The sequence below is a fragment of the Candida margitis genome, assembly GCF_024628925.1.
Source record: "Candida margitis strain CBS 14175 chromosome Unknown scaffold3, whole genome shotgun sequence".
Lineage (NCBI taxonomy): Eukaryota > Fungi > Ascomycota > Pichiomycetes > Serinales > Debaryomycetaceae > Lodderomyces > Lodderomyces margitis.
This window is the reverse complement of record NW_026261810.1, coordinates 36,553-57,521: the sequence shown is the minus strand read 5'-3', so window position 1 is coordinate 57,521 and position 20,969 is coordinate 36,553. Positions and strand designations below refer to the sequence as shown.

At 37.3% G+C, this 20,969-nt stretch overlaps 6 protein-coding genes across 6 annotated transcripts; 1 reads left to right on the top strand and 5 right to left on the bottom strand. All coding sequences in view use genetic code 12, as the record gives it.

Moving 5' to 3' along the window:
- Positions 1-117: 117 nt before the first annotated feature.
- FAS1 (tetrafunctional fatty acid synthase subunit) lies at positions 118-6,261 on the bottom strand (the record flags this gene model as incomplete). Its single annotated transcript, XM_051814734.1, has 1 exon — positions 118-6,261. The coding sequence occupies one exon, from the start codon at positions 6,259-6,261 to the stop codon at positions 118-120; it is 6,144 nt and encodes a 2,047-aa protein (XP_051671614.1).
- A 1,891-nt stretch (positions 6,262-8,152) lies between these two features.
- Positions 8,153-9,247, bottom strand: CANMA_002642 (uncharacterized protein; the record flags this gene model as incomplete). Its single annotated transcript, XM_051814733.1, has 3 exons — positions 8,153-8,627; positions 8,796-8,984; positions 9,063-9,247. 3 exons carry the CDS (start codon positions 9,245-9,247, stop codon positions 8,153-8,155), a joined length of 849 nt encoding a protein of 282 aa, XP_051671613.1.
- A 1,586-nt stretch (positions 9,248-10,833) lies between these two features.
- On the top strand, positions 10,834-13,321 carry CANMA_002641 (ribonuclease; the record flags this gene model as incomplete). The annotated part of the gene is made up of 2 exons (XM_051814732.1): positions 10,834-12,090; positions 12,347-13,321. The coding sequence occupies 2 exons, from the start codon at positions 10,834-10,836 to the stop codon at positions 13,319-13,321; spliced, it is 2,232 nt and encodes a 743-aa protein (XP_051671612.1).
- Positions 13,322-13,834: 513 nt separating this feature from the next.
- Positions 13,835-14,272, bottom strand: PGA14 (Pga14p; the record flags this gene model as incomplete). Its single annotated transcript, XM_051814731.1, has 1 exon — positions 13,835-14,272. One exon carries the CDS (start codon positions 14,270-14,272, stop codon positions 13,835-13,837), a length of 438 nt encoding a protein of 145 aa, XP_051671611.1.
- A 1,711-nt stretch (positions 14,273-15,983) lies between these two features.
- On the bottom strand, positions 15,984-18,215 carry CANMA_002639 (uncharacterized protein; the record flags this gene model as incomplete). The annotated part of the gene is made up of 1 exon (XM_051814730.1): positions 15,984-18,215. One exon carries the CDS (start codon positions 18,213-18,215, stop codon positions 15,984-15,986), a length of 2,232 nt encoding a protein of 743 aa, XP_051671610.1.
- Positions 18,216-18,582: 367 nt separating this feature from the next.
- GPR1 (Gpr1p) lies at positions 18,583-20,634 on the bottom strand (the record flags this gene model as incomplete). Its single annotated transcript, XM_051814729.1, has 1 exon — positions 18,583-20,634. The coding sequence occupies one exon, from the start codon at positions 20,632-20,634 to the stop codon at positions 18,583-18,585; it is 2,052 nt and encodes a 683-aa protein (XP_051671609.1).
- Positions 20,635-20,969: the final 335 nt, after the last annotated feature.

Here is a 20,969-nt window from a genome sequence, read left to right as displayed (position 1 = left end):
ATAAGAGTGCTTTACAGTTAAATTTGTTCCACGAAATAAATATCAAATTAAGATTAAAATTAAAAAAATCAAACTATATATAAAACACCCTCTTCTATACTAAATCTATCTTCGACATCACATTTGTTCAAATTTCTCCCAATTGTCAATAATCTTTTTAATCTTTTCCGATTTAGTCAAATTGTAAACATCAATGAAATACTCCTTTGTCAATTCAAATGGTTTTGCTGTCAAGTTGGGGATATATTTACCAATAAGATCCTGAGGCTTGACTGAAGACTTAGGGATCTTTTTGCACAAAAATCTTTGGAATGGTTTAACTCCCGACATCAAATATGATGAATGGAAAGGTACATCAATTCCCTTTAATGGAATAACGGCAAAACCTCTTTCCAATTCAATTGGTTGAGGCTTAGCCAACGTCTTTTGCTTCACTTCATCAATGATTTCATGAAGATGTTGCGTAACAGCTTCAATTGAAAGTTGTTCTTGTAATTTAACAATGTCAATCTTGTTCAATTTCAATACATTGAGAACATTGGTTAATGCATCCAAACCACGTAAATCACCAGCAGTAACATATTGTTGGTTTTCAACATTATAATTGACAATTTCCAACAACCATCCAGTTCTACTTGATGTTTCATCAACAACAAACCTAAGAGCGGCATCATTAAATGTAGCACTAACTCTGCTTGGATTCACAGCACACATACCATAATTGGATCTACCCAAATCATCTCTAGGGACGGCAACTTGCATAGTCATACCACGGTAAAACACAACATCAACTAAAGATTCAATTGGCATAACATTGGCCAATGAACTCAATGCCGAGTACTCACCCAATGAATGACCGGCAAACATGATATCCAGTGGAATCAACCCCTTCAGCTTGATATCTTCATAAGCAGCCTTTTCCATCAACGTCAATGCTGGTTGAGTAAATTGCGTAGCTGACAATAATCCAGTTGGAGAAACAAATGTAAATGATGTCGAAGTTTCATCAATACCCTTGAAGATCTTTTCCGATTTCAATTCACCGTCTTCTCCAATAGTTTCAAACATCATTCCAATATAATTGTCTCTAATGGCTCTACCCTTGGCACCACCGAAATGAACCGTCAATTCCTTTGGATTGTTTTGTACAATATCCAAAATTGAGAAACCATAATTATTGACAAAGTGTTGATCAGCTTTATCCCAGACTTCTTTAGCAACATCGGATGAATTGTACAAGTCCATACCCATTCCTTGTTCTTGGGAACCTTGACCAGTAAACACATAGGTGGTAGTTGGTTGTTCAATTTCAGCTTCTCCAACCAATACTGGTGCATCAGTTTCAATATTCTTGGTTTGGAACTTGATAATCTTACGGCCATTAATCATACCCGTGTGTTCCATAGTGGTTTGCAATGTATCATTAGGCAAAACCATGCCAACAAAATCACATTTGAAAGCTCTAACTCTGGAAGCAAAGTTATTAGCAGCCCATTCCTCAACCAAACCTCTAACGGAAGCTGAAGAATACATACCATGGGTAATTGTACCGGGCAATTTAGCATATGCAGCAAACACACGTGACACATGAATTGGATTATAATCACCAGAAACAATAGCATATGGTTCATTGGTACCTGGAGCTTTCGAAATCAATTCTTCACTAGATGAAAGTGGAATGGCATTTTCAAACGAAACAGCTTCTTCAATAGTTTTACCATGACGAGCAAAATAATCAGTCACTGGGTTACCGTAAGAAACACCAGCTTCGTAATTAACTTCACCAACTTGAACAACTTCCTTGGTGGGCAATTCCAAATACACTTGTCCTGTAGTCTTGATTGATGAGTAAACATTGGCCGACCTAAACTTGTACAATGACTCGCATCTAAATGTCAATACATCAAACTCAACATCTTTAGTCAAATGGAACCATTCTTTAGATCTCAAGACTGCCAAATCCTTAGAAGACTTAAAGGCAACTTGAACTGGGGTCTCAGTGACTTTCTGGAATGTGTTTTCGTAATCAACATATTCACCACGGTACAAAAATTGTGAGGAAACTTCCATAACTGGGAGTGAGTCACGGTAAATAGTACCAACAACTTCAACTAATTTACCACTTGGTTGATTCAACACCGCTTTAATCTCCGCCTTGGTTGAGACAACATCATCTTTTTTCAATGGAGCAGCGCCTGGAATCATCTTGTACCCATTGGATAAATGAACCAATTTCAACAAGTCTCCATCAACAGTCTTGGGGAAAATAGCCTTGATAATAGCTTGCCATCCTACGACAATAGCAAAATCCATAGGAGCCAATGTGACTTTACCTGGTCTATTGACAAACGCTTCACATTTGTTACCAATAGCATGAGTGAATTCAGCAATATCTTTACCAGTAACGGTGACTTCATCACCCAAAATTTGTTCTTCAACATTAATGTCCAAGTCGTATGGAATTTTAGAGCCAAACCATAACTTCCAGTAAAATTCTTTAATCCTATCGTTTCTTGATTCCATAACTTCGACAATTGGAGCAAATCCATCTTCTGGTTGGTACTTGTACAAAAATGGTAATGCAACTGGATTTCCATCAGCTGTTCTGTGTTCAATCAAGGAAAATTGGATGACGTTATCCTTCAACAACTTGATTTCGACAACTGGGACCAAATCACCTTTAACTCTCTCATAAGCAGTCAATGTATGGCTCAGCTTGTTGATGACAACTTGAGAATGTGGAGTTGGAGCCAAAATATCATGAAGTGGGTTGGAAGCATGCTTGGAGCCTTGAACAATTCTATCGGTTGAAATCAAAGCTTGTAACCAATTTAATTCTGAGCCTTGCAACAACTTCAACCATGCCTCTTTATCAGGAACATTTGATTTGATTTCATAAACAACTTCAGACTTACCATCAGTAGTTGTAACATGTTCAACTGATTTCAAGTGGGTTGGTGGTTGCTTGCCGCCAAAGTATTCAACAGTTGGAATCTTTGACTCATCTCCATTGTATTCATCTTTAATCAACTTGGCAATGTGTCCATCGTGAATCAAATCCAAAATTTCCCCAATTGGCTCATCAACGATATTGGTAAATTGTGAAGCAACAGGACCATGTAAAATACAAGTTCTTTGCACATCTTCATCAACAACAGTTTCCAAGTCTTCAGATTGCCATAACGAATCCTTTTTGAAGAAAAATTCAAAACGTTCATCCAAAACGGGCACAAATGGTGCTGGCTTCTGCGATGGTCTAGAAGCACACATTAAAAAGAAATCACAGTCCTCTTCTGAAATCAATTGGGTTTTAGCCAATGGGAAATGGTTGAAAAACTCATTAGTAAATTCTTGTGGTGAGTTTTGCAATTGAGCATAGTTTTGAATCAAAGAGACAGCATCGTCTTCGGTGGTAAATCTTTCTTCAACACGTCTAAGGTAATCAACAAAGAAATTTCTTAATGAAAGATCAATCCATCTTTTTGACTTCTCGACATACATCAATTCAACCAATCTATTGGCAACTTCTTGATAAGTCATGTCTTGCAAGTCGCAAACACCTTGACTATTCCTGGCAAACCATGGCTTTTGGAAATCTTTATTCAACTTGTCAATGATGTAATCCCTCTTTTTATTCAAACCTTCAACAAGCTTATTCTTTGGTAAATTGAAAATGGTTTCATCCAATTCTTTCCAAAACATAACGGCTTTAGTGGCAATCTTGTGGATTGGTTCACCCATCTCTGATTGGACAGTAACTATACCTCCAGTTGGTTTCTTGTATGTTTGTTCCCATTTCAAATCTTCAACACCAGGACATTGAGTAATCAACTTTTTAGCTTCCAACGAAGTCTTGGCTTCTTTAGCTGTCATGACTCTCGATCCAAACAAAACACCATCGAATGGCATAGGTGGATAGTTGAATTTCTTTGACCATGAACCAGTCAAATATGGATAAGTGTCTTCAGCTGATCCGAATCCAGAACCAGCAACCAAAACTATATTGGAACATCTTCTAATCTTGGAATACATTTGGATAATTGGTTGATGGAAATCCTCAAACGAATGGTGACCACCTCCTCTACCACCAGTCCATTGCAAAACGATTGGAAAGTTTGGATGGGCTTTGGCGATTGTAATAACCTGGCTAATGGCATCAATTGAACCTGGTTTCAATCCCAAGTGGGTCAATCCCAACTCTTCGATATATTCAGTTGCCACTTCCAACGATGGAACACCAGCACCAATGGTTAATGATTGGATAGGATAACCCTTTTCTCTCAAATCCTTGATCAACGGAATACCCCATTGCAACATTCTTGGATTGACGTAAATCAAGTTGATACCTAATCCAAACCCAGGTTTGATATTTTCAACAACCTTGTCAATAGCCTTGGTCATCAGTACCGGTTCGAAATAACCACCACCAGCAATTTCAATATGGTATCCGGCATTTAACGATGCAGCAACAATGTCTGGATTAACGGTTGTTGGAGTCATACCTGGAACCATCAATGGTGCTCTTCCCAACAATTGCGAAAACTTGGTATTGACATAAGTCTTTCCCTTTGAAGTTTTGACCAATGTTGGCTTGTATTCTTGTAACCAATTTGGTGCCCATTTGATTTGACGATCTTCCGATCTATGGAAAATTTCATGCTTAAAACCATATTCATCATCCAATGGATTGGAATCCAAGGCACCGGCAATGATAATTCTTGCACCAGTACCTTCTTTGTTTCTGTGGGTCAAAACACCCAAACCGGAAACTCCACCTGGTCCAAAGTCAAGAATGTGGGTTGCTTCATGATCAGTTGCCAATTCCCAATGAACAGGTAATTCAGTGATCAACTTGACTAACCTGGCATTCAAGTCAGCTGGTGTCTTGCCTTGCAAATTACTTCCATCAAACGTGTCATATACGGGGATTTGCAATTCATTAAAGGCGATATTTTCAATATCTTGTAAAACAACTTCAGTAGCATCAGCTAAAAGATGTGAATGGAATGGTGAAAAAATTGGCAAAAATCTATTGGAGCATTTCAATTTTCTTTCACTAAATGGAATACGTGATTGGTCTAATCCATTTGGTGCTTTAACATTTCTCAAGTTCAAATTGAAACCATATAAAGACTCTGGTGGACCTGACAACACCAAGTTTCTAGCACCATTGACCAAACTAATGGCAATATGTTTTTCTTTTGGCAAATGAGCATTTGTTTGTTGAATAAATTTCTCAACTTTTGAAGTTGGCAAATCTCTAACTGACAACATGGGAGATGGTCTACCTTCACCGTGATTCAATGAGTCTTGCAACATGGTTGGTGGCAATGTGGTTCTTGGATAAGTACTCAAGCATCTCGATCCAATAAAAAACATAAATGAACAAGCCTTGATACCATTGGATAAAAATGACTCCCAAGAAGTAGAACCAGAAATGGCAACGGCAGTAATTAAACCTTGTGAGTGACCGGTTGACCAAGAAGTTAAATCTCTCAACTCACCTGGATTCAATCCCAAAACTTTGCAAGTGATAGCATAATGACACAATTGGATGATACAAATGATTGGACACGACACCGGAACACTTAATAAATAATCTTGATCAGGAGTAGTTTCTGGATGCTTCAACCATCTCAAAATATTCAAACCCTGAGTATAAATCTTGTCAAATTCAGAATCTTGTTTAACCAATTGGTTTAATTTTTCAGTAATGGGGATTAATAAATCATCAACAATTAAATTAGATGATACATTGTAGATTTCTCTCAATTCTTCAAAATAGTCGTCGGTATTACCTTGGCCACCAAATATTGAGGCCAATTTTGCCGTCTTTTTAGCGGCATGATATAACAAGTTAGACTCAGTTCTGGGAATAGTCTGGACCGATTGGTAATAATTCTTGACAAGGTTCTTAATCTTGGACTGAGTTGTTGGGTAAGTTTCATCTTGTAAGATCTTAACGGCAAATGAATGGATATCGTCATTGTTTTGTAAAAAAGTCGATTCAAAATCTCTAATGGCATGACGTAAAACTTCATCTTGTCTTGGTTGTTGTTGACTTATGAAACCCAAGAATTTTCCATATAATTCAACAGGACTAGCTGGTTCATCGTCAGCAGCAAATCCTTCAGTGGGTTGTGGTAGCGTTTTGACAAATTCATCTTTCAATTGTGAATAGTTGGCATATAATGTGTGAGGAACCAAAAAAGTATGTTCAATTGATCCATGATTCAATTGGAAAGGTCTATGAGTTGACATTTTTGTGATGCGAAAATTACTCAAACGGAAGGTACGGGGGAGTTTGAAGATAAATGGAGATAACAAGTGAAAAGGATGTCTCCTTCAATTCGTAGTTGAGTTATGAGGTAAGTGTAACAAGGAAATTCAAGTTAATAAAAGGGGTATTATAAGAAAAGAAAGGAAATTTAGGAATTAAATATATGTATATATATAGATATTTCATTTATGTTTGATGAAAATCTTTTTGGGTTCCCAAAGTTTTGATGAGAATTTTGTGGAAAGTAATAATAATAATAATATTCTTTTAGTTACATTCTTTTCAAAAAAGGGTATACCTTAGTTAGTTGTGTATAGGATATCTATGTAACCTTTATTTTATTTATTCTTAAACATCTTTGTTGGTTACGATGGGATATGCGCGAAGTTTTTGTGTTACTTTACAGTTGTCCAACAAAAATGAAAAAATATTGGAAGTCACGTGCACAGTAAACTTTGTTACTTTCGAACACGCTCTAGGTCCAGCCTAGAGTTGTAGAGGACAAGAGGCAGTGGTGTGAACTTTGTTCTGTTTGCAATTTGAGTACATGGTATATACTACATGACCGGCGCTAAGTACGTTGGAAATTTCAGTGTGAGTGCGTTGTCCTTTTCTTGGGTCTGTTTTGATAATTCGGTCGGAGTTTTTTCTTTTTCTCTTTTTTTATCATCGCTTGTGTCTTATTGTTTAACAATATATATTACCTATATCTTTCTGTTTACTATATACAAAACAAAGATAGGAGAGAGTGTGTGTGGTGTATTATTTAATTTGTGTTTTGTTGTATTTGGTAGTTTTGATCTATATGCAGGTTTATCCCAACAATCCCAAGTCAGTTGGGTTTGTGCAATAATCTAATATTTTACGTAGCGCCAACAAAAAAAGCTATACACACCCACAAGCCCAAAAAAAAATAACCCATCAGTTTCATAACATTGTCTCTTATCACAGTAGTTTCGTAACCTGTGCAATTTCCAGAGCCTCTGTCTTTTCTTTTTGATTTTATTTTACTATGCTAATCCTACATGTGGCTGTGGCTTTACAAAAGAGATATGGAACATGTTTCAGTAATACTAAGGAAAAGAAATAAGACGCTCAGATTAGCCAGGCAGTCTATTACTTTTGCACGTGTTGCAATCTCATTGCAGAACCTAGTGTTGCATCCTGGGAAAAATTCATATCGGGTCTCTCTCAAGCCAAAGAAAGAGAAATTTTGGCAAACGTTTTAGGTTTCATGTTTGTGCATCTGTCTAACTTTTCAACCAACAATTTTGGAGGCTGAAAGTGACGGCGTGGAACACATTAGTCCTCAAAAATCAAAAAGAGTTAATCACGTGAATTTCACATGATATAGTCAATGGAAAAGTATTGCAGTCGTAAGAGAAAGTAGAATGTTCAACTTATTCCATCTTGTTTTGTATATGTTCGACTTGAAATGCAAATAGATGTAGCATGATTTTACCTCTTTGCAATGTCTTGATAATTGAAACAAATGAAGAAATATTTCTACTTATCTTGTGGAAAATTTTGTTGCAAAAACAATTCAGAAAATCTTAATCAGTTGCAAATTGGTCTAAAGGAGACCCAATCAAAAACTCGAACTAGCGTTGTTTTACAACGTTTACGTATACAATATAAGCATTTTACTAACAAATCAGTATTTATTTACTCTACATTTAGACAGCTTCACAAAAACAGTATCAGCTCAATAACGCTTTGCAATGCTTCAATTGAACTTTCATGAGTATATTTTACTTAGGCCAACGCAATAGTCTTGTCATCCAAGTCGTACTTGACATATGTGCTTCTCAAGAAATTCTCTCCTAGCGACGAATAACCATCACCATCTTTAATAGCCAAAAAGCAATTCTTTCACAACGGTCTTTTCTTGCGAACCACATCTATTGGATACAAGAAATTGGAAACTGGCGCAGTAATTGAAATGTTCTGAGGGAAGTTAAAAGTTAACTTGTCTGTTCTCAGACAACTGACGGCATATGAATTTAAATCATGGTCAAAAGTACCATTGAGCTGTTTGCCAATGGCGTCAACAATATTTCCAGGCAACCAAATATAGCCCAGTCCTGAATCTAGGACAACTTCAGATGAATTAGAAATGGTTTCACCATTAATAGTGACTGAGTTAAAATCACTTGCTAAATCAAATCCTGGAGAAATAGAGAGTTCTTTCAATTCGCCATAATATTTGGCATTATCAACATCTCCAAACAATCTAGAGCCAGATGTGCTCTCTGAACTATTCAAATACAATGAATAAGCTATTTTATTAATATACCCTTGTTTCTTTAAATTGATTGGGAAGTTATCATAAAATGTAGTATTTGGACTAGCTTCGAGTGGAGGATACCCTATTCCCAAAACTCCATATTCGGAAGATTAAGTCTCAGCTGTTCCAAATTCTTGATTTTGGACAGTGACACCACCAAATTTAACAGAATCCGAGACGTATGAGCAATTTGCACCCGCCCCATCAGCGTATATTATTTGACAAGACATGCTCAAGTTCTTGGATGTTGATGAATCTTGGAAGGAGTATGTACCATCTTTCTTGCATTCTTCGCCAATACATTCAGCATCGGATGCAATGACCCACAAATCACTGGACCCAGTATCGAACAAAACTTTATTCTTTTCATTTCTTAATCCAATCTCAACCTCGGCTTCATAATAAACATATTTGTTTCTTAACGGCGCATTAACGTAACCACGGTTCCTTCTTTTGTTCTTAGCTTCTAATTGGCCCTATATTGCATATAGAAACTCGCGTGCGTTCAATTCGTTGCCTTCAAAGCTGATTGATTCTTGGGTAGATAAATCCAAGCGTGTTACATCAAATGAGTATGAAACCACTTTGTTCGATGTGGCCTCAACTGGTGCACCATGACATACTAATGCACAGTAAAGAGTGACCAAAACACTTCGAGCTAATGAAGTCATTGCAACCATTGTGGGTGAATGTTGTTCAATGATAATAAAACAAATATTATTCAAGATGAGTTCCTAATTCGATCGATATACATTCTCGGAGCTATATACAACAATGAAGTTCTGCAAACACTTTGCTCCAAGGCTTCTCTGCGTGACGAATGCTGCTACCTTCCATTACTCAACCATTCACTTGTCAAAACTGTGGAGACAATATTCTCTGAATGAAAAACTTTTGTAAAATGCCGCGTCACCTTATCTATCGATTGCTTTGATATATCCGCTATGCGGCACCTCCATTCTGTCAAAGTAAAAATAAAAAAAGGCACTGTTCCGTCAAACGTTAAAGTTATACAAAAGTTATAAATGGAACCGACCAACCAACCCAAAAGATCTCTCCCCCAGTCGGCTTTGTGACTATAACCTGGAGATATACGTACCTTTTACACATCACCATTATGTAATAGCTTTACTCGCTAATGACTTCTAGAAAATGCCCCGCCCCCTTCCCTCCCAAAAAAAAAAAAATAACACCAGTTTTGCAACCACAACCCTCTTTGAAAGTATAGCAACCACGTCATTGTCGATGATTTTGAGGTCAATTTCCATTTCCCGTCTTTTGTTCTATATTTACTTCACCTGTTGATGCCGTTTAAGCAAACGATGGTGTGAGGCAGCTAACAATTAATGAAATTACACTCAGGCCAGTTGAAAGCTTCTTGTCGCTGTAATTTCATTCGTTATCAAAAGAAGGCCATTTGGTTAAAATTGTGTTTTGAAACTTTTGAATAATCCTTTGTTGGGTGACAAGTATTTTGAGAAGTGCTTAACTGAGATACTAACTTAGAAAATAGGAAAAAAGGACTTTCAATGGCCAAGTACACTCGATGAGATCGATAAGAGCTCCTGTTGTAAATTTTAATGGACGGGAACTAAGCACTTGTATAAACTAAAACCATGGAATTTACATTTTCCTCTTTATATAATTGTGACCTTTTTGCGATATGAGATGAAGTATTTCTTGCTATAGTCCATGATAAGGTCTCCACTTCTAAGTTTGAGCTATTTTTAGATTAGGTGCAAGTTTGGCTACTAACCACCTCGCAATAAACTACCATTTCTAAAATTGTGTTTGCAGCAAAACCAACTAAAATTAAATTAAGTTGAAGAAACAGTTTTTGATGAAAAAAAAAAACTGTGGATCCACATCACATAGTGGGTGTATTGGCAAACATAAGGCATCGATTGGTTCAACGAGACAGAAATGTCAAAAAATGCCGAACCTTGTAAGGGCAATCATTTAAAAACAACACTATATAACCCCCCTTGCATTATAGAAACCTATTGTCTCTGTTTTTCCGTTATGTATGCCTTAACGCTCAATTTTCTTTCTAATTTGACAGAACAATAGAATTGGCTTTCAAAATGAGCCAAGTATGGGCAATCAAAATTTACGAAAATAGAAGGTTTATTGATATCATATACAAGCAATGCCAATCGGACTGACTTGCCATGCATATATAAATATAAATACTTCCCCAGATGAAATGAATTTATGAAAAATAATTTACATCACCAACTTCAAACCCCCTAGACAAGTCATTGCTATGTTTGTTAACTTGATTCAATACGTGTTAGTAACCCTTTCATTGGGTCCAGTCTGTCTAGGTGCAGCACTTAAAGCTAGATCAGATAAAACAGTTGCGTTCAATTTCGAAAAATCTCATGGCAATGCTGAAGATGATGATTTCTTTGATAATTATGACAATGAATTAGAATCCTCATCTGGTGCTTATTTCTTGACGGAGCGTTCAGAAACTCAACATGGGCAAGGCAAACGTGATACTGTCAGCGCTAAAATCAAAAATGAAAAGACCTATTACTCAGTTGTACTTGAGTTAGGATCCCATAAACAAAAGAGCAAGATTTTAATTGATACTGGTTCCAGTGACTTATGGGTCGTTGAATCTGATGCAACATGCATTGATGTGGATTGCAAAAAAGCGGGCACCTATTCACCACAAAAGTCGTCAACATTTACTAATTTGAGTCAACCATTTTCCATTTTGTATGCTGATGGAACCTCAGGTAATGGGACATTTGTTAAAGACACTGTGAAAATTGGTAATGCATCGGTCAAGCAACAAGAGTTTGCTGTTGCTACTTCGTCATCGTCTGATGTTGGTGTTTTGGGTATTGGGCTTACGTCTTTAGAGTCAACGGTGGATAATTCAACTTATGATAATTTACCCATTTCTATGAAGAAACAAGGTTTCATTGATAAAGTTGCATATTCAATATTTTTGAATAAGAGAACAAGTAAGTCGGGTACTGTTTTATTTGGTGGAATTGATCATGCCAAATACTATGGCAACTTGGTTGAATTGCCAATTACGTCAAAGACTGACATAACAGTACCGTTTGAAGGAGTCACATTCAATAGCCAAGTCTTGAACAATTACACCAATGAATTATTGTTAGACATAGGATCCTCATTTTCTTATTTACCTAAAAACATAATCGAAGGTATTGCAGAAGACTTGAATGGAACCTTTTCGGAAGAGTTAGAAACCTATATCGTTGACTGTGATTTAAGACGGAGTAAAGAAAATATCAGCTTTAATTTTGCTAAGGGGGTTAATGTTACTGCACCATTGTCCGATTTTATCATCACTGTAAAACAATACAATGCACCAAATAAGAGATCTGAAGAAAATACTTGTATTTTTAGTATTTTTGATGATGAAGGGTATCCTTCAATGGGGGATGATTTCTTAAGAAATGCTTATTTGTATTATAATTTGGAAGGCAACACTGTTGGAATAGCACCAGTTAAATTTACCAAAAAGAGTTCGATTCAAAATGTATAGAGATAAGTTTGGATATAGTTTAACACTGAAGTAAAGTAGAAAGATGATGAAATGTAAAAAGTGCAAATGAATGTAAAAAAAAGGAGACGAAAAATATTTTACAACCAAAGGTCAAACTTTCTTCACCTTTTGCTGATTTTGAACAATTACACCACCCTGAGAACCACACAGTTCTATATATACGCTGAAATCAGGAGCTAAGCCCCGCCCCCAGTACATATTTACTAACATGTCGCGAATTGTTCTCAAGTCCTCATTTGGTTTAGGCACTCTAGGAATCGCGTCTTATTTCTGGAATTTTGGCAAATCATCAAGTTCTCCATCATCATCTTCTACATCCAACCTGCCACCACCAAGCTCTTCATCAAACTTACCAGGTCCATCCAAATCCAATGGAAGCACTGGATTATTTGATCCATCATCAATCAACCCTGAAGCGTTCTACAAATATGGGTTCCCTGGCCCTGTCCATGATTTAGCGAGTCATTCTGAGTTTGTTAGTTGTTATGATAGATCGAAACGCAATCCATATTGGGTGATTGAGCATCTTACAAAACAGTCAATCACACGTAACTCAGATTCAGGCGATCGCAAAAAATCAATATTTAAAGAAGATGAATCAATTCCCGTCAAGTTTAGGAATAAATTGCGTGATTATTTCCGCAGTGGATATGATAGAGGACATCAAGCACCAGCCGCTGATGCCAAATATAACCAATTAGCCATGGATGAAACTTTCTTATTGACTAATATTTCACCACAAGTTGGTGACGGATTCAACCGTGATTATTGGAGTCATTTTGAAGATTTTGTTCGCAGATTAACCAATTCTTATGACAATGTCAGAGTCATGACTGGTCCATTGTATTTACCTAAATTGATGCCTGATGGGAAATATAGAGTCACTTATGAGGTTATTGGATCGCCTCCAAACATTGCTGTTCCAACGCATTTTTTCAAATTGATTGTTGGCGAAAGAAATGGTGATGACAAGATAAGTTGTGCTGCGTTTGTGTTACCCAATGATGTGATTGAGAACAGGACACCCTTGACTAGTTTCCAAGTACCGATAGATGCATTGGAAATTTCGACTGGGTTGGAGTTGTTGCAAAAAGTGCCTTATTTTAAAAAGAAGGATTTGTGCAAGGAAGTGAAATGTGAGATTATAGTACGCGAGTTTCCTAAACAAGTGAGTAATGTGTTGGCCTTGCCCAGTGGGAAATAGATTAGATGAGAGTAGATGTTATCTATAAATGTGTATAGTTGTTTGAAATAGAGGAAAAAAAAACTAGTCCGTTGTTATTTCCTTTGAAGAGGTGTGAGCAATAGGAGTGACTAGGTTAGATTTAAGTCTTTTGTAGAGATCGGTCTGAATCTGAAATCTAGTGGCAATGTGAATAGCCATAGATGTTCCGGATCATCCGCCTCGATACACGATCCCACAGTGTACTATTCCCCTCTCTACATTAAAACATAATTCATAAAATGAAATTAAAATTAAAATTAACTCTATCTAATAAACATCCATTCTGTTTACTTCATTTTCCTGATCTTAGGTATAATATCGAAACAATCTTTCACAAATATTTCAAAAAAAAGAACAACAACAAAAAATAATAATAATGATAATAATAAAAAATGGAACTCAACGTTTTGAAGTGATATTCTTTGTGATAAACTTTCTCTGCATATCTCTCAGTATCTCCCATTCACTTTGTTTCTTTAAAAATCAAGTACCTTACATCAACAAAGCACAACCGGCAGCAACGGCACCGGCAATAGCAAATGAAGCACCAGAAGCAGTCACACCAGCATTGCTTTCACCAGTGGAGTTTGAAGCACCACCAGTAGAGTTACCAGAAGCACCACCAGTGGAGTTACCGGAAGCACCAGTAGAGTTACCGGCGGCACCAGCAGTGTCATTGGCTCTCTTGACGGCAGTGAAGATTTGGTCTCTTCTAACGTGAGATGAAGCGCTCTTCAAGCTGGTCCATTCAGATGGAGAAACAACAACGGTAGTGGTGGTTGGGTGAGGAGTCTTGTTGAATCTACCGTACTTGTGGGTGGTTTCAGTGGCATAGACAGTGGTGGTTGGAGCTGACTTGTGGTCTTTTGGACCTTTACCAGCCAAAACAGATGAAACAGTGAAAGCAGTAGCGACAATTGAGTACTTCATTGTTGGTATATTATATACGTAATTAAAACTGAATGAGTTAAAGGTGGAAAAAAAGAAGAAAGAAAGGAAGAAAGAAGGAGGAAATAAAAAAGGGAGAGAAATGGCAATGTAAATATATTTTTGATGAAAGAAATTTTAAATTTTTTATGTTTTACTGGACAAGAAGTGAAAATAAAAATTAAGTGAGTGATTTTTTTAATTTTTAAATTTCTCAGCGTCTAATTTTTTTTTCTTCTTTCTTCTCAATTGTTATTGTTTGTTTTTAATTTCTTTTTTTTTGTCTTTTGTTTACTATGCAAGGTAGTGTACATCTCACCGAATGCTACCAACTCAAAACAAAGAATATTCCCGCAGCATTTACCTAATTCGACACAATACACAACAAACGAAGTAAAATATAATCGTCTTTTATTTTGGTTTTTTCTTTTTGTAAACAAGTAACAATTGCTACTGCTGTTTGTTTATTTATTATAACGCAACACAATTGGATATTCACTTCTGTGGCTTTATTATCTTTACTAAAACCAGCTCCGTTCAGCTTTGGTAGAATTGTGTACCACATGACGCTGTTGTTATTTGGTCCAGCTGATTGTCTAATTTTTAAGTGCCGGTAGCTGTCTATATATCTCCCATCACGATATATATGTCAACTTGTTTCAACCTCCGTGTGTTCACCTCTTTAAAATAGAGTGACTGGTTGTAGAAAGAGAGGAACAGAAAATTTATATTTTGGTTTGCGATGAGACGCAAAATATTAAGCGCCACACGTTTCGACACACCCACACACACATTCCGTCATGGTTTACACCCCTCTCCCCGTCCAAACTATATATACTCTTCACTTACAACCAAAAGCACGATATGTCTATTTTGCAATTCAACAGAGATGGGATATCTTTCCGCTACCTCCTCTGTTGCCTCAATAGCCACAGCCCTCTTTTCTTTTCTTTTCTTTGCTTTGCTATCATGTATCTTCCTCTTGACGACAACCACGTTTAATTATTATTTCAGCAAAGTGCACGACTGTTTAGAAAATTTTGTTAATGTTTTTCCGTCGGTTATAAGCCAAATTCAATAACCGGTACGTAAAGTAAAAAAAAAAAAAAAAAGAAAACAAAAACACCAACCGGCTTTAAATTTTTAAAAAGAGAAAGTGCAACCAGGAAGCAACTTGCTTCAGGAACCCGACGATAGAGAGAGATATCCGCAAAAAAGTTTAAAATAAAGGATATAGTCTCCCTTTTGGCTTTATACAGTGAGTTGCCTTATTAGCTGGAACACTTGTAGAGCGAACTTGCCTTCCTTCGGGTTTAATCCAGGAATATATCAGAAATTGACAAAAAAAATGAAAACTTTGGACTCGGCTCGATTTCTTACACAAAAACACAACTCTAAGTTCTATACAATAAAATCGTATTGTATGTATTCAAACAGTTGTTGTTCCTGAGTGCTGAAAAACAAGTCGGTACTGATTACTGTACCTTCTGCTAATGAGGATCTCCAAGCACAGCTCTCTGTAACTAGTATTGTATTTCACCAACAGACAATCCTGTCATTTTGAACACAATTCAAGTGCATCTGGCGAATATCCTCTCTCCACACATGGCCAATACCACTCTTCCAAAAAACCTTATCCATTGCAACGCCGTCAACTCTAAGTATCCTCTTGAAGAGGTTCAGCTACTCACACATTCGAGATAATTGATCATTGTTAAGGGTTAACAATACTCCCAAATTTGGCAAATAAAGGGTTCTTTGCTTCAGTGTCACTCAAAAATACCCGATGCAATTTGGGACACTTTGCTAGCATCTCAGAAATAAAAGTCTGCAAATGCACTCGGTCCTCAGTATGCCATAAGTTATACCTGAATATCACAAGCACGCGTAAGTTGGGACAATTTATGAAATCAGCACTAGTGGCAATAAATTGACAGAAATTAATTTTTAAAACAACTAATGATTCGGGCAAATCGATGCAAAACGAAGCAAGTCTAGTGACTGACGAGCTGCTCATATCTAAAACTCTCAAATTGTGGAGATTACAAATAGTTCCGCAAGTAGACACGTGAGGTGCGTTAACTAGCTTTAATTCTTCTAAACTGCGAGGTAATACATCAAAATCTATTTCGTCAAAGCCAACGTTCTCAAACTTGAGTGATTTTAGCTTCCGGCATGGTTTCAAACTCGACCATGGACAATGCACGTCTCTAGCACTCATAATGTTTACATGTATTACCGACGGCGGTAGTTGGAAATCTGTGAATGAGCACGAATGAATATCCCTCAATTCTAAATGGTACAAATTGGAGAGCCCGGTAAAGTTCATGTTTTCCAATCGGATAGGATAACCCATCAACGAGTAAAGCGTCAACTTTCGCAAACTTGTAAACGTTGAAGGGGCCTGTTTAATACGTTGACCTTCACAATCTATTGAAAGGTACATTAGCGTGTTTGGTAGCATATTCCAGTGAAATCTGACCTCCATTGGAAGCAACATGTCAAGCTTGGTTAAATTTGTTCTTGAATAATTGCACATATGGAATTCATTACGGTAAAGGTTGAGTTTTTGCAAATTTGCCGGAATTTCAATATCATTGGTGCTCGTGAATCGATTATTAAACAAGTTCAAACTGTGTAGGTGGTTTGCTTGTTTTAGATTAGTATTTCGAATCGAGCTTAAAAGATTGGCCGACAAATCGAGGTGACACAAGTTGGCAGGAAATTTTACATCATCAATACAATCAATCGATGAATCCTTCAACATCAATCTATTCAAATTAGTGCTTGTTGACAACCCGGCAAAAAGTTTGCCACAATTTAATTTAAACATCTTCTCCACCATCAACGTTTGCAAGTTTGGTAGATTTAGTCGGGAGCCAAAATACACTTGTTGATGATTCTTTAATATCAAAGTTTTTAGCAGTGGTGGCGGTTGAAACTCGTCCTCAACAACAAGTATGATTCCACCGTTACCGTACATGAATTTGACCGAAGTCATTGGGTTTCTCCCCGGGATTTGGAAAATAATACGATTCCTTTCAAATAGTCTTTGACGACAATTTACAAAACTAAACTCGAGCGATGTCAACGAAGAAGGAAACTCTGGAGTAAAGAATAGTATCAAATCAGGACAATCAATGACTCTCAATTTCCGAAGATTGGTAAATGCTTCAATTCCATCCAAGGATACCATTCTTGTGCACTCTAGCGACAAGCTCTCAATTGCTTTTGGTAATTGGATATCCAGTAAAGTCTTGGCATATCCCTTTTCCACATTACCTCTGAATTCAAACAGGTTGAGGTTGATCAAATACGTAAAATCCATGTGTGTCTGCAATTTATGCTTCTCCCCAATTTGCAACTCGCGAATAGAGATTGGTAACTGGTACTTGTCTAACTGGGGATCAAATAGTTCTAACTTCACTATTGTCAGCGGAATAGGGTACATGACTTGAGGAAGGAAATTGCTAATTTTCAATGATTCAAGTTGCGATGGGTATTCAGTTGTCCAGTTGCAAACACTCAAATGCTTTAAATTGGGCCCCACTTCCAATGTCCTATCAATGCTCAACTCAAACATCTCGGCATTATCAAGAACCCTCTGTACTTGTACATTGGTGTTGCTTGCATCGACATCGATTTTAAATTTAAGACCGTGCAAGTCCACACCCAGGTCAAGCATTTGACAGACTGACGTAATATCAGATACGACTAGACGAGGCATGTAGTTGTATCGAGAACGTTCATAAAAAAGGTCCTCCATTGGATAAATTGCATTGTGCTGCCATGTAGTAGTTTTGTCAATATTCACTGTTGGCCGTCGATAGTTCAAGATCAACGATGTCAATTCAGGAACAGATTGTAGATAATCAAAAGTGTCACCATCATCGATGTAGAAGAGAATATTTTCAATTATTTCAGTTGGTAGTAATGGCAAGGGCATGGAGGTGTAGTAGCGGTTTCCAATGGACTGGGTAGGTTTTGTATATATGTTTGATCGTAATTGAACTGGTTATAGATGTCTTGTCAATTATATAAAAAGGTGTGTGGGTTTTATTTCAAGTTTTGCTAATCTCTCCTTTTCCCCGCCATAGTTTCCGCTGTTACACAAAAATAACGACTTATCTCCTTATCAAAAAGATAAAAAAGAAGCATTCAAACCCACCACTACGACAAAGAAATTACATATCTACAGCTTGTCCAAATATTAGCTATTAATTAGTTATTACTTTTTTTCTCTTTTTTTAAAAAAAATAAATATATATTTATCTTCAACGCAATTGTCTCGATGCAGCGTATCTGCATTCTTTTTAAGACTTTAAGAATTGGTTAAAGTCCAATTCACTCTCCTCATCTCCCTTTGCATCTCCCTTTGCATCTCCCTTTGCATCTCCCTTTGCATCTCCCTTTGCATCTCCCTTTGCATCTCCCTTTGCATCTCCCTCGGCACCTACCTCGACACCTACCTCGGCACCTGCATGTTTTCCAGTCTCTACTTCACTAGGCAATGGTGGGGCTTGTAAATTGGAATTGAAGATAGGAACACTGGTTTTACGTCTTTGAGGTAGGTTTATCGTCGGAACTGTACCAGCACTGGAGCCAGGTGCAAAATTATGTGAAGCATATTTTTCATGAATTTGTGGTGGGAAATTCAACTCACTGTCATCATTACTGGTTGTGCTATTTTGCTTTTCATTCATTGTATAGTTAACTTTTGTTCCCTTTGGTTGTTGGGGGTTTAGCTGGTTGAAGTCCCCATTTTCTTCTCTCTCCTTCAACTTCTTACAAATGTACTTGTCTTGAACTCGAAATATATTTTCCTCCGTCGGTAGCTGAAACAATGGAAACTTCCAATCATTCAAAAGTCGTCTCCAATACTTGTAGTCATTGATGTTCACTAATACTGTGCTAGCACTAACTGAATTTCGTGCAATGCGTTCACTTGTCTCTTGATTGTTGGTGAACGGTACATTGCTGTATCGGTGCTGTTCAACACTATTCTGAATGATATTGTCAACTCGGTGTCGATGTTCCTTTTCAAAGTTTCGCATAGCAGTATTTCTCCAGGGCTTCTCACGAACAAAAAACACAGTTGCATCAACCACCCCATTGAATGGCTGCATAAACGCACCCAAAACATTCAACCAGTAAACAGGACTGTGTGCCTCTTCATAGTTGAACTGAGTTGCTTGTAAAATGAATGGAAACAACCAAACAAAACAATATGCAAAGGGGTAAATGAAAATCGACTTCATCTGCTTTTGAATAACTTTTTGACGCCTTTCAAAATGTTGCAAATTGACATCTTTGATGGACGAATCGGTGTAATCATCAGCCAACTCTTCCAAATCGTCAACCTCATCCGAATCCAGTTCATTCCTTGTGAAATTTCCATGCTCAATGTGGCTAGGATTAGTGGCCAGCTTCCCTGTACGTACAGACTCTTCTGGTATCAACATTTTTGGAAATAAGTGATCCTTAATCGAGCCAAAAAAGAACTTTAACGAGGCGAAAAAAGTGGGTGTTTCGTTACTAAAATGGCCAGCATTTCTTTGGTGAATATTTGTGAAAGCCCCGCCCAAAGACTTGAACTCCCTAACGACACGGATGTAAATCAAGCCATAGAATACGAAAATTGACACAACAATACACCAACGGGGAACCCAACTCAAAACCAACCTGTACCAGACAGGTCTCATGGGCAAATAGCACCAGCAAACTAACAGATCATATCCCTTTGCATTGATGAATGCCAAACTAGCCAATATTAACGGAATCAACACCGACAATGCATACACCAAGTACCTCATTTTGTACAAACCACCTTCAACGCGATTTGAATGAGCCAGTCTCGTATTCAATGATGGCTTGAAGATTAGCAAAAATGTATGTAAAGCAAACGCAAAGATTGCTATATCTGCCCCTTCAATCGATGTTGCTGTGAAAAACCCCACGACTTGACAAAACCTTCGATTGTAATACGAAACTGAATGTGTCAATACTCTACTAGGATAAATCAATAAAATCACCGCCTTTAGCAAATCAAATAAAAGTAAGAAGGATATTAGTTGATGGCGAAAAACAAGCCGCTTAGGATCTATCGCTAGTAAGAAATATAGTGCAGTCACCACTGCCGCAATCGATGCGCAAGATGACGATATTGCCACAATTCGCTGTACAAGGGATTCATGAGCTGTGAATTTTGTAATCTGGTTATTAATGTCCTCTGCCCTCTTGAATAGATAAACTAATGTATTTGTGACAGCATCTACTGCTGTTGTTTGTGCTGAATGCGATGATGATGCTGATGTTGATTTTGAGAACGACGACACGCTGGAAGCCAAAGGTGTCCCTGTTGCCATAGTAGTGAACGTATTCAATGTTTGTTGCCGTAGGTCCCAAATTACGCCTGACATGTTTCAACTTGCAATCAATACACAGTGAATAAAATGAATAGTTGTTATTACTACTAACTGTGAAATGTATCGGAAACTAAAATAGTTCATCCCCTTTTCCTTTATCACCACACGATAAAAAGGTTGCGCGAGAACGTGAAGGGATTTCCTCTTCTTCTTCTCCTCTTTCTTTCTCTCTCTTTCTCGTTAACTCTAGTATCTGCCAACAGGACAAGTAAAGATGTCTTTTGTTTATGATAAGAACCTTTTTCTAGGCTCTTCTGAATCAGTCACGTACTTGA